Genomic DNA, 14,946 nt, shown 5'->3' on the forward strand with positions numbered 1-14,946 from the left:
TGCTATTACTACTGCTACTGCTACTACTGAACTATAGCTACTACAACAACTACTGCAACTGCTATTACTACTGCTACTGCTACTACTGAACTATAGCTACTACAACAACTACTGCTATTACTACTGCTACTGCTACTACTGAACTATAGCTACTACAACAACTACTGCAACTGCTATTACTACTGCTACTGCTACTACTGAACTATAGCTACTACAACAACTACTGCTACTGCTATTACTACTGCTACTGCTACTACTGAACTATAGCTACTACAACAACTACTGCTATTACTACTACCACTCCTACTAATACTAATACTTCACATTTTACAGCGACTACTGTTACTACTACTAATACTACTAATACTACTACTGTTACTACTACTAATGTTACTACTACTACTACTAATACTACTACTGTTACTACAGCTACTACTAATACTACGACTACTACTACTATCACTATTACTATTACTACTGTTACCACTGCTACTACTATTATACTATTACTACTGTTACTACAGCTACTACTACAGCGACTACTAATACTACTACTACTACTACTACTGGTACTACTACTACTACTACTGTTACTACTATTACTACTACTACTGTTACTACTACTACTACTATTAATACTACCAATACTACTACTGTTACTACTACTACTGTTACTACTAATACTACTAATACTACTACTGTTACTACTAATACTACTACTGTTACGACTACTACTACTAATACTACTACTGTTACTACTACTACTGCTACTGTTACTACTACTACAACTACTGTTACGACTACTACTACTATTAATACTACTAATACTAATGATGTTACTACTACCACTGTTACTACTACTAATACTACTACCACTACTACCTCTGCTACTACTACTGTTACTAATATTACTACTACTACTACTACTACTACTACTACTATTACTACTACTACTACTATTACTACTACCACCACTACTACTACTAGTACTACTACTACTGTTACTACTACTACTACTACCACTACCACTACTACTACTACTACTACTACTACTATTACTACTACTACTACTATTGTTACTACTATTACTACTGCTACTACTACTACTACTGCTACTACTACTACTACTACTAGTACTACTACTACTACTACTGTTACTGCTACTGGTAGTACTAGTACTACTACTACTACTACTGTTACTACTATTACTACTACTACCACCACTACTACTACTACTACTACTACTACTATTACTACTACTACTACCACTACTACTGCTACTACTATTACTACTACTACTACCACTACTGCTACTATTACTACTACTACTACTGCCACCACTACTACTACTACTACTGCCACTACTACTACTACTACTGTTACTACTATTACTACTACTACTGTTACTACTACTACTATTACTACTACTACTACTACTGTTACTACTATTACTACTACTACTGTTACTACTACTACTACTACTACCACTACTACTACTACTACTGTTACTACTATTACTACTACTACTGTTACTACTACTACTATTACTACTACTACTACTACTGTTACTACTATTACTACTACTACTGTTACTACTACTACTACCACTACTACTGTTACTACTACTACTACTACTGTTACTACTACTGTTACTACTTCTACTACTACTACTACTGTTACTACTGTTACTACTACGGTTACTACTACTATTAATACTACTAATACTAATATTGTTACTACTACCACTGTTACTACTACTACTACTACTACTGCCACTACTACCTCTGCTACTACTACTGTTACTACTATTACTACTACTACCACTACTACTGTTACTACTACTACTGCTACTGTTACTACTACTGTTACTACTACTACTACTACTACTACTGTTACTACTACTACTACTACTGTTACTACTACTACTACTACTACTATTACTACTACTACTACTACTACTACTACTACTACTACTACTACTACTACTACTACTACTACTACTACTACTACTGTTACTACTACTACTACTACTATTACTACTACTACTACTACTGTTACTACTACTACTACTACTGTTACTACTACTACTGTTACTACTACTACTACTACTGTTACTACTACTACTACTACTGATAATACTATTACTATTACTATAATACTATTACTATTACAATCAATGATTGGTGCGTAAAACCGGATCAAGATTGACTGCCTCAAGTAGGACCTTCACTGATGCCTTCTGGGTGACCGCTGGGAGGATCACTGGTGCCTTCTGGGGACCGCTGGGAGGATCACTGATGTCTTCTGGGTGACCGCTGGGAGGATCACTGGTGTCTTCTGGGTGGACCGCTGGGAGGATCAATGATGTCTTCTGGGTGAACACTGGGAGTTTCACTAGTGTCTTCTGGGTGGACCGCTGGGAGGATCACTAGTGCCTTCTGGGTGACCACTGGGAGGATCACAAGTGCCTTCTGAGTGACCGCTGGCAGGATCACTAGTGTCTTCTGGGTGACCACTGGGAGGATTACTAGTGTCTTCTGGGTGACCACTGGGAGGATCACTGATGTCTTCTGGGTGAACCGCTGGGAAGATCACTAGTGCCTTCTGGGTGACCGCTGGGAGGATCACTAGTGTCTTCTGGGTGACCACTGGGAGGATCACTAGTGCCTTCTGGGTGAACCGCTGGGAAGATCACTAGTGCCTTCTGGGTGACCGCTGGGAGGATCACTAGTGTCTTCTGGGTGAACACTGGGAGTTTCACTAATGCTACTATTGCTATGACCACATCTTAAAGTAAGCTCTACTCTGTCTCCACAGAAACAAACTGCCCTCCAGGTTGGGGGTGCAGTACATGGGAGACATCACCTGGATCAGGTCCCCTCGGCCCAATGCCCCCGTAGTGCCCTGGGGCCTCAGGAAGGCCCTCAACTGGGTGAGATGGCACTTTATTCACCCAGAGAGAGAGATTTATTTACCCCGATCAAGAGATTTATTTACCCAGAGAGAGAGAGATTTATTTACCCAGAGATAGAGAGATTTATTTACTCAGAGAGAGATTTATTTACCCAGAGAGATTTATTTACCCATAGAGAGAGATTTATTTACCCATAGAGAGAGATTTATTTACCCAGAGAGAGAGATGTATTTACCCAGAGAGAGAGAGATTTATTTACCCAGAGAGAGATTTATTTACCCAGAGAGAGAGCGATTTATTTACCCATAGAGAGAGATGTATTTACCCAGAGAGAGACATTTATTTACCCAGAGAGAGAGATTTATTTACCCATAGAGAGAGATTTATTTACCCATAGAGAGATTTATTTACCCAGAGAGAGAGATTTATTTACCCACAGAGAGAGATTTATTTACCCAGAGAGAGAGATTTATTTACCCAGAGAGAGATTTATTTACCCATAGAGAGAGATTTATTTACCCAGAGAGAGATTTATTTACCCAGAGAGAGATTTATTTACCCAGAGAGAGAGATTTATTTACCCATAGAGAGAGATTTATTTACCCATAGAGAGAGATTTATTTACCCAGAGAGAGAGATTTATTTACCCACAGAGAGAGATTTATTTACCCAGAGAGAGAGATTTATTTACCCAGAGAGAGAGATTTATTTACCCAGAGAGAGAGAGCGATTTATTTACCCATAGAGAGAGATGTATTTACCCAGAGAGAGAGAGATGTATTTACCCAGAGAGAGAGAGATGTATTTACCCAGAGAGAGAGAGATGTATTTACCCAGAGAGAGAGATGTATTTACCCAGAGAGAGAGAGATGTGTTTACCCAGAGAGAGAGAGATGTATTTACCCAGAGAGAGAGAGAGATGTATTTACCCAGAGAGAGAGAGATGTATTTACCCAGAGAGAGAGAGAGATGTATTTACCCAGAGAGAGAGAGATGTATTTACCCAGAGAGAGAGAGATGTATTTACCCAGAGAGAGAGATGTATTTACCCAGAGAGAGAGATGTATTTACCCAGAAAGAGAGAGAGATGTATTTACCCAGAGAGAGAGATGTATTTACCCAGAGAGAGAGATGTATTTGCAGAGAGAGATGTCTTTACCCAGAGAGAGAGAGATGTATTTACCCAGAGAGAGAGAGAGATGTATTTACCCAGAGAGAGATGTCTTTACCCAGAGAGAGAGAGATGTATTTACCCAGAGAGAGATGTCTTTACCCAGAGAGAGAGAGATGTCTTTACCCAGAGAGAGATGTCTTTACCCAGAGAGAGAGAGATGTATTTACCCAGAGAGAGATGTCTTTACCCAGAGAGAGAGATATGTATTTACCCAGAGAGAGAGAGAGATGTATTTACCCAGAGAGAGAGATGTATTTACCCAGAGAGAGAGATGTATTTACCCAGAGAGAGATGTCTTTACCCAGAGAGAGATGTCTTTACCCAGAGAGAGATGTCTTTACCCAGAGAGAGATGTCTTTACCCAGCAGAGAGAGATGTCTTTACCCAGAGAGAGATGTCTTTGCAGAGAGATGTCTTTACCCAGAGAGAGAGAGATGTCTTTACCCAGAGAGAGATGTATTTACCCAGAGAGAGAGAGATGTATTTACCCAGAGAGAGAGAGAGATGGATGTAGAAAGAAAGACATACAGACGGAATGACTGGTTGATTGACTGACTGGTTGATTGACTGACTGGTTGACTGACTGACTGACTGACTGACTGACTGACTGGTTTGCTGACTAACTAACTGACTGGTTAATTGACTGACTTGTTGACTGGTTGACTGACTGGTTGATTGACTGACTGGTTGATTGACTGACATGTTGACTGGTTGACTAGATGATTGACTGACTGGTTGACTAGATGATTGACTGACTGGTTGACTAGTTGATTGACTGACTGGTTGACTAGTTGATTGACTGACTGGTTGACTAGTTGATTGACTGACTGGTTGACTAGTTGATTGACTGACTGGTTGACTAGTTGATTGACTGACTGGTTGACTAGATGATTGACTGACTGGTTGACTAGATGATTGACTGACTGGTTGACTAGTTGATTGACTGACTGGTTGACTAGTTGATTGACTGACTGGTTGACTAGATGATTGACTGACTGGTTGACTAGTTGATTGACTGACTGGTTGACTAGATGATTGACTGACTGGTTGACTAGATGATTGACTGACTGGTTGACTAGTTGATTGACTGACTGGTTGACTAGTTGATTGACTGACTGGTTGACTAGTTGATTGACTGACTGGTTGACTAGTTGATTGACTGACTGGTTGACTAGTTGATTGACTGACTGGTTGACTAGTTGACTGACTGATTGGTTGACTGACTGACTGGTTGACTAGTTGATTGACTGACTGGTTGACTAGTTGACTGACTGATTGGTTGACTAGTTGATTGACTGACTGGTTGACTAGATGATTGACTGACTGGTTGACTAGTTGATTGACTGACTGGTTGACTAGATGATTGACTGACTGGTTGACTAGATGATTGACTGACTGGTTGACTAGTTGATTGACTGACTGGTTGACTAGTTGATTGACTGACTGGTTGACTAGATGATTGACTGACTGGTTGACTAGATGATTGACTGACTGGTTGACTAGATGATTGACTGACTGGTTGACTAGTTGATTGACTGACTGGTTGACTAGTTGATTGACTGACTGGTTGACTAGTTGATTGACTGACTGGTTGACTAGTTGATTGACTGACTGGTTGACTAGTTGATTGACTGACTGGTTGACTAGTTGATTGACTGACTGGTTGACTAGATGATTGACTGACTGGTTGACTAGTTGATTGACTGACTGGTTGACTAGATGATTGACTGACTGGTTGACTAGTTGACTGACTGATTGGTTGACTGACTGACTGGTTGACTAGTTGATTGACTGACTGGTTGACTAGTTGACTGACTGATTGGTTGACTAGTTGATTGACTGACTGGTTGACTAGTTGACTGACTGATTGGTTGATTGACTGACTGGTTGACTAGTTGATTGACTGACTGGTTGACTAGTTGATTGACTGACTGGTTGACTAGTTGATTGACTGACTGGTTGACTAGTTGATTGACTGACTGGTTGACTAGTTGACTGACTGATTGGTTGACTAGTTGATTGACTGACTGGTTGACTAGTTGACTGACTGATTGGTTGATTGACTGACTGGTTGACTAGTTGATTGACTGACTGGTTGACTAGTTGATTGACTGACTGGTTGACTAGTTGACTGACTGACTGGTTGACTAGTTGATTGACTGACTGGTTGACTAGTTGATTGACTGACTGGTTGACTAGTTGATTGACTGACTGGTTGACTAGTTGATTGACTGACTGGTTGACTAGTTGATTGACTGACTGGTTGACTAGTTGACTGACTGTTTGGTTGACTGACTGACTGGTTGACTAGTTGATTGACTGACTGGTTGACTAGTTGACTGACTGATTGGTTGACTAGTTGATTGACTGACTGGTTGACTAGTTGACTGACTGATTGGTTGATTGACTGACTGGTTGACTAGTTGATTGACTGACTGGTTGACTAGTTGACTGACTGATTGGTTGACTAGTTGATTGACTGACTGGTTGACTAGTTGATTGACTGACTGGTTGACTAGTTGATTGACTGACTGGTTGACTAGTTGACTGACTGGTTGACTAGATGATTGACTGACTGGTTGACTAGATGATTGACTGACTGGTTGACTAGTTGATTGACTGACTGGTTGACTAGTTGATTGACTGACTGGTTGACTAGTTGATTGACTGACTGGTTGACTAGTTGACTGACTGATTGGTTGACTAGTTGACTGACTGATTGGTTGACTGACTGACTGGTTCACTGACTGGTGCACTGATACCTGATACCTCTCCACCTCCATTTGTACAGGTGGAGGAGCGCTACGCTGGCGTGGCGGTCTATGTGGTAGCCAATGGGGTGCAGGAAGACCCGGCCCGCTTCGACGACAGTCTGAGAGTCTACTACCTGTACAGCTACATCAACGAAGCTCTTAAAGGTGTGGACACACACACACACACACACACACACACACACACACACACACACACACACACACACACACACACACACACACACACACACACACACACACACACACACACACACACACACACACACACACACACGTGCAATGGCCCTGATGAGAGGGAAGTCTATAGCTACTTCAATGAGCCTAAATTAAAGGGAGGGTCTGTAAAATAGCAGAGGATTAAACACACACACACAACGCCCTAAATTAAAGGGACGGTCTGTAAAATAACAGAGGATTAAACACACACACACAACGCCCTAAATTAAAGGGACGGTCTGTAAAATAGCAGAGGATTAAACACACACACACAACGCCCTAAATTAAAGGGACGGTCTGTAATATAGCAGAGGATTAAACACACAGACAACGCCCTAAATTAAAGGGACGGTCTGTAATATGAATGGTGCAGTGGTCTAAGGCACTGCATCTCAGTGCAAGAGGCATCACTACAGTCCCTGGTTTGAATCCAGGCTGAATCACATCTGGCTGTGATTGGAAGTCCCATAGGGCATCACACAACTGGCCCAGCCTCGTCCAGATTTGCCGGGGGGGTAGGCCATCATTGTAAATAAGAATTAGCTCTTAACTGACTTTCCTAGTTAAATAAAAGATTAAAATAAAATAATGTGTAGGATTAAACACACACACAATGCCTCCAATTTAGTCAGTGGTCCCTGACGTAATTTCCTCTTGGTCAAATGGTTTAGACGTTGGTTTGCCCAGTGAGACCACCACACTATGACTCTGACCAGTTACATGACACCTGTTATGGTATTGATTATGACACCTGTTATGGTATTGATTATGATGACACCTGTTATGGTATTGATTATGACACCTGTTATGGTATTGATTATGACACCTGTTATGGTATTGATATGATGACACCTGTTATGGTATTGATTATGACACCTGTTATGGTATTGATTATGATGACACCTGTTATGGTATTGATTATGACACCTGTTATGGTATTGATTATGATGACACCTGTTATGGTATTGATTATGACACCTGTTATGGTATTGATTATGACACCTGTTATGGTATTGATTATGATGACACCTGTTATGGTATTGATTATGACACCTGTTATGGTATTGATATGATGACACCTGTTATGGTATTGATTATGACACCTGTTATGGTATTGATTATGATGACACCTGTTATGGTATTGATTATGACACCTGTTATGGTATTGATTACGATGACACCTGTTATGGTATTGATTATGATGACACCTGTTATGGTATTGATTATGACACCTGTTATGGTATTGATTATGATGACACCTGTTATGGTATTGATTATGATGACACCTGTTATGGTATTGATTATGATGACACCTGTTATGGTATTGATTATGATGACACCTGTTATGGTATTGATTATGATGACACCTGTTATATACAGTCGTGGCCAAAAGTTTTGAGAATGACACAAATATTGACCACAAAGTTTGCTGCTTCAGTGTCTTTAGATATTTTTGTCAGATGTTACTATGAAATACTGAAGTATAATTACAAGCATTTCATAAGTGTCAAAGGCTTTTATTGACAATTACATGAAGTTGATGCAAAGACTCAATATTTGCAGTGTTGACCCTTCTTTTTCAAGACCTCTGCAATCCGACCTGGCATGCTGTCAATTAACTTCTGGGCCACATCCTGACTGATGGCAGCCCATTCCTGCATAATCAATTCTTAGAGTTTGTCAGAATTTGTGGGTTTTTGTTTGTCCACCCGCTTCTTGAGGATTGACCACAAGTTCTCAATGGGATTAAGGTCTGGGGAGTTTCCTGGCCATAGACCCAAAATATCAATGTTTTGTTCCTCGAGCCACTTAGTTATCACTTTGCCTTATGGCAAGGTGCTCCATCATGCTGGAAAAGGCCTTGTTCATCACCAAACTGTTCCTGGATGGTTGGGAGAAGTTGCTCTCGGAGGATGTGTTGGTACCATTCTTTATTCATGGCTGTGTTCTTCAGCAAAATTGTGAGTGAGCCCACTCCCTTGGCTGAGACGCAACCCCACACATGAATGGTCTCAGGATGCTTTACTGTTGAAATGACACAGGACTGATGGCAGCGCTCACCTTGTCTTCTCCGGACAAGCTTTTTCCGGATGCCCCAAACAATCGTAAAGGGGATTCATCAGAGAAAACGACTTTACCCCAGTCCTCAGCAGTCCAATCCCTGTACCTTTTGCAGAATATCACTCTGTCCTTGATGTTTTTCCTGGTGAGAAGTGGCTTCTTTGCTGCCCTTCTTGACACCAGGCCATCTTCCAAAAGTCTTCGCCTCACTGTGCGTGCAGATGCAGTCACACCTGCCTGCTGCCATTCCTGAGCAAGCTCTGTACTGGTGGTGCCCCGATCCCACAGCTGAATCAACTTTAGGAGACGGTCCTGGCGCTTGCTGAACTTTCTTGGGCGCCCTGAAGCCTTCTTCACAACAATTGAACCGCTCTCCTTGAAGTTCTTGATGATCCGATAAATGGTTGATCTAGGTTCAATCTTACTGTCAGCAATATCCGTGCCTGTGAAGCACTTTTTTGTGCAAAGCGATGATGACGGCACGTGTTTCCTTGCAGGTAACCATGGTTGACAGAGGAAGAACAATGATTCCAAGCACCACCCTCCTTTTGAAGCTTCCAGTCTGTTATTCGCACTCAGTCAGCATGACAGAGTGATCTCCAGCCTCGATAACACACCCGTGTTAACAGGAGAATCACTGATAATGATGTCAGCTGGTCCTTTTGTGGCAGGGCTGAAGTGCAGGGAAATATTTTTTTTTGTGTGGATTCAGTTAATTTGCATGGTTAAAGAGGGACTTTGCAATTAATCTGATCACTCTTCATAACATTCTGGAGTATATGCAAATTGCCATCACACAAACTGAGGCAGCAGACTTTGTGAAAATGTATATTTGTGTCATTCTCAAAACGTTTGGCCACGACTGTACAGTCGGACGTATTTAAGTCAAATGTTACCAAAAGTTTGTCTGCCTTTCATTTCACTTTGTGTGCCTCCATTTCGAGAATGTTATTTTTGGTACTTTGAGTTTAATTATTAGACAGACATACAGCTTACTGACCCTAGAGGACGACGACCGGCTGACTGAACACACACAAACTCACACTTGTTTTCGTGTTACATGTGCTACATCTGCCTCATTCTCCATATTATTCTATTCCAGTCGATGACAGTAGAGAACCTTCAAACACTGAGATATTTACTACACACTAAACATTAGATACAAGAAAAAACAAATGACAAACTGAACAACTAAAAAAGCACCCTGAGGAAAAGCAACGCTAAAAATGTATGTTTTAAAATATGTCCACAGTTTCAGCCCCTCTCAGGTTCTCTGACAGGTTATTCCAGAGGCTGGGGTCATAATAACTAAAGGTTGTCTCTCAATGCCTCTTGGTCCCAGACTGGGGGCATAATAACTAAAGTTTGTCTCTCCATGCCTCTTGGTCCTGGGCTTTAGGATAGTTAAAAGGCTGTCTCTCCATGCCTCTTGGTCCCAGACTGGGGGTATAATAACTAAAGGCTGGGGGCATAGTAACTAAAGGCTGGGGGCATAGTAACTAAAGGCTGTCTCTCCATGCCTCTTGGTCCTGGGCTTTAGGATAGTTAAAAGGCTGTCTCTCCATGCCTCTTGGTCCCAGGCTGGGGGCATAGTAACTAAAGGTTGTCTCTCCATGCCTCTCGGTCCTGGGCTTTAGGATAGTTAAAAGGCTGTCTCTCCATGCCTCTTGGTCCCAGGCTGGGGGCATAGTAACTAAAGGTTGTCTCTCCATGCCTCTCGGTCCTGGGCTTTAGGATAGTTAAAAGGCTGTCTCTCCATGCCTCTTGGTCCCAGGCTTTAGGATAGTTAAAAGGCCAGAGGACCTGAGGGGCTTCCTGGGTACATAACTTAAAGCATGTCCTGAACCATGTATTGAGGTGCACCATCGTGGATTGATTCTAAAACCAATAGAATAGAATATTCTTCAAAATGAATTCTAAAACTCACAGGCATTCAGAGACCTTAAAACCAGTGTAATGTGTGTTCTCCTTCTGGCTTGGTCAGTACCCGTGCTGAAGCATTCTGTATGTTTTGTAGATGACCAATGACTTTCTTGGGTAGACCAGACAGGAGAGCATTACAGGAGTCGAGCCTGCTTGTGATAAAATGGATGAGTCTCTCTGTATCAGCCTGCTTGTAATAAAATGGATGAGTCTCTCTGTATCAGCCTGCTTGTAATAAAATGGATGAGTCTCTCTGTATCAGCCTGAGAGAGAAACGGTAGCGCCTTGGCATTGTTCCTCAGGTGGTTAAAAACTATATTGGTCACATTCCTAATCTGTGATTCTAAATTGAGTTCAGAATCTAAAATGACAACTAGTTTTTTTATTATACCTGGTGTTTTATCTTTTTTACCTGGTGAATTAAAATGTGCGTCCAGATTTCCTCTCTGTGCTTTGGCTCCAACAAGAAGTACCTCGGTGTTGTTTTGACTTAACTGGAGGAAGTTGTGAGCCATCCAACTATTTACATTTAAATATAGCCCATTTATCATCATGAAATATGTGATTATTTATAATGTGATTATTGACAATGTGCTTATTGATCATGTGATTATTGATCATGTGATTATTGATCATGTGATTATTGATCATGTGATTATTGATCATGTGATTATTGATCATGTGATTATTGACAATGTGCTTATTGATCATGTGATTATTGATCATGTGATTATTGATCATGCAATTATGAACGTATTAAGAAAGAAAGAAATTGACTTTAATGAATTATTCTTATGTGTTGAACTAGCAATATGTGGTTGAGACCCTTTTCTCCCCAGGCATGGTAAGAGAACATGTCGATCACAGTTTCATCCCCCAAAAAACATTGATCAGATTTGTTTTTGCACAAGCAGAGCTTCAGATTAATTTAGTAGATGCATGCTGAACCGGGGAAGTGTTTAAAACACGTCTTGGCTAAAGGGTAACTTCTGAACAGATAGGTCTTACAATTGTAATAAACCTTTACTTCTCCTTCTTCTCCTTCCCCGCCCAGCCTACATCCTAGACGGAGTGAATCTGAAGGGTTACTTCGCCTACTCCCTGAACGACCAGAGAGACCCAGGCTTCGGCTTGTACGGTCATGTCCAAGATGAGGAAATCCTCAAAACATCTCTGTCCCAGTATCAGAACATTATCCGGCACAACGGCTTCCCTCTCCAGGGGACACTTACCTCGGCCCCGCAGTGCCCCAGTCAGCCTCTACCCTGCTCGGGGTGTCTGGTCCTGACCAAGAGACCTGTGGTGGGCTTCCTGTCTCTGGTGGGGTCCGCGGTCCTGGTCACCCTTGGGCTGATTATATACTACGCTGCCAAGAGACACAGGGGCCGAGGTACAAATGGCACCATATTCTCTAAAATATAGGGCCCTGGTCTAAAGTAGTGCACTATAATAGGGAATAGGGTTCCATAGGGCTCTGGTCTATAGTAGTGCACTATATAGGGAATAGGGTGCCATAGGGCTCTCATCTAAAGTAGTGCACTATATAGGGAATAGGGTTCCATAGGGCTCTGGTCTATAGTAGTGCACTATATAGGGAATAGGGTGCCATAGGGCTCTCATCTAAAGTAGTGCACTATATTGGGAATAGGGTGCCATTTGGGATCACGTGGTGATGAAAATTAAGTGTATTTCTGAAGCGTGTGTTATAGGTAGTCCTCCGGGTTCGAGTCACTTGACCTTTAACCCTTCAATGTCTGCTGATCTGAAGGAATCGGGAAAAAGGTAGAAGCAATATGTCAGAATTATCCACCATGTCAGCACTAGATCTCTGACACCTATCCAGTTCCTCGAGATCTGTAAAACAAAGTGGTGAGCTTATTGTACCCATGTGGGGCCACATAACTGGAGCCCTTTAGACGGTTTACGACACTGTGCAGCGAATGAAGTTGATGAATGTAGTTGATTTAGTTGATGTGGTGTGTCTTTGTGTTCATAGAACTGTATGTTCGTTTATTTCCACGTCTTTTTTTATGAAACTCAACCAGCAGCGTTTGTTTCATGTATTTCAGTCTGAAGATAAAGTATTGTTCTTTAAAAAACAATTGTCTTTTTATTTATTTTTTTAAATGAACTTGTTTGACGTGGTATCATAACGAATTATCTCGTGTAGATTATTTTTCCTACACTCTTTAAATTAATTGAATCTTTGTATTAAACTGTGTGTTTATAATACGTCACACTGTACCAGATAACCTTGATGTCTAAAAAACAAAACAACTATCGAGTGAAAGCAAGTCTCCCTTTGACCAATAACTCTTAGTCCCCTTTGACCAATAACTCTTAGTCCCCTTTGACCAATAACTCTTTAGTCCCCTTTGACCAATAACTCTTAGTCCCCTTTGACCAATAACTCTTAGTCCCCTTTGACCAATAACTCTTAGTCCCCTTTGACCAATAACTCTTAGTCCCCTTTGACCAATAACTCTTAGTCCCCTTTGACCAATAACTCTTAGTCCCCTTTGACCAATAACTCTTTAGTCCCCTTTGACCAATAACTCTTAGTCCCCTTTGACCAATAACTCTTAGTCCCCTTTGACCAATAACTCTTTAGTCCCCTTTGACCAATAACTCTTTAGTCCCCTTTGACCAATAACTCTTAGTCCCCTTTGACCAATAACTCTTTAGTCCCCTTTGACCAATAACTCTTTAGTCCCCTTTGACCAATAACTCTTTAGGCCCCTTTGACCAATAACTCTTAGTCCCCTTTGACCAATAACTCTTTAGGCCCCTTTGACCAATAACTCTTTAGGCCCCTTTGACCAATAACTCTTAGTCCCCTTTGACCAATAACTCTTTCGTCCCCTTTGACCAATAACTCTTTCGTCCCCTTTGACCAATAACTCTTAGTCCCCTTTGACCAATAACTCTTAGTCCCCTTTGACCAATAACTCTTAGTCCCCTTTGACCAATAACTCTTAGTCCCCTTTGACCAATAACTCTTAGTCCCCTTTGACCAATAACTCTTTAGTCCCCTTTGACCAATAACTCTTAGTCCCCTTTGACCAATACCTTTACTACCGCAGGGCCTGTTGTGAAGTAGGCAAAGCATTTATCCCAAATGGCTCCTATTCCCTAAATATTGTGCTTTTAGGGCTGGGACGATATCGCAATACTCATTAGTATCTTGGCAAGGAAACGAAACACGAACCAGATTTAACTAAATTGTAGCCGATGTGAAAAGGCCTAGCTAGTTAGCGCTAGTGGCGTTTCAATCGGGGACGTCACTTGCACGGGCCGCGGCTTTTGTGGGTGACGACGCATCGAGGGTGACTGTTGTCTGTGTGCAGAGCGTCCCTGGTTCGCGCCCAGGTCGGGGCGAGGGGACGGACGTAACGTCTATACTGTTACATAAAACAGCCCTGTTTTAAACAAGCATGTGATCCAAGAGGCACATTTATTTATTTAACAAACGGGAGGTTTTTAAAACGGAACAAATTGTTCGGATTGCTTCATGTTTACATTTTTTGTTTGTTGCCATGGACAACATATCGCGATACCGGTATCATCCCGGCCCTAAGATTCACTACTTTTGACCAGAGCCCTCTGTCTCCGATGGATCGTTCATTTATTGCCAAAATGCAATGAAGGGACACAGTATAGATGAATTCTCAGTCATCAAATTAATATTAACAGTACTCCCACAACAATTATTCATAGATCTTCTGTATAATATTATACTAACAAAAAAAAATAGGGTGCACTGACATCGGAGTAGATAGCCAGAGTGAATTTACAAAATGCACCATAAATGTCTACAAAAAAAAGGTTATTGTGATCATATGGTGGATAAAACAATCTTGTAATAATTCCTAAATTCTAATAAT

At 41.3% G+C, this 14,946-nt stretch overlaps 1 protein-coding gene across 2 annotated transcripts in view; it reads left to right on the forward strand.

Annotated features, from left to right (window-relative positions):
* Positions 1 to 14,903, forward strand: part of LOC127920996 (klotho-like) — a 21,828-nt gene extending 6,925 nt beyond the window's left edge. The window contains exons 4-7 of one of the 2 annotated variants that reach the window (XR_008108016.1): positions 2,818 to 2,932; positions 6,880 to 7,006; positions 12,117 to 13,599; positions 13,896 to 14,903. Coding sequence is in view for 1 of the 2 variants with exons in the window: in XM_052504943.1 (XP_052360903.1) it covers positions 2,852 to 2,932; positions 6,880 to 7,006; positions 12,117 to 12,484 (576 nt within the window). In the remaining variant the exon portion in view is untranslated. Of the gene's footprint in view, positions 1 to 2,817; positions 2,933 to 6,879; positions 7,007 to 12,116 lie in introns of both variants that reach the window. The other variant, XM_052504943.1, reaches the window with a different exon arrangement.
* Positions 14,904 to 14,946: the final 43 nt, after the last annotated feature.

Source organism: Oncorhynchus keta, unplaced genomic scaffold (genome assembly GCF_023373465.1).
Source record: "Oncorhynchus keta strain PuntledgeMale-10-30-2019 unplaced genomic scaffold, Oket_V2 Un_contig_21313_pilon_pilon, whole genome shotgun sequence".
NCBI lineage: Eukaryota > Metazoa > Chordata > Actinopteri > Salmoniformes > Salmonidae > Oncorhynchus > Oncorhynchus keta.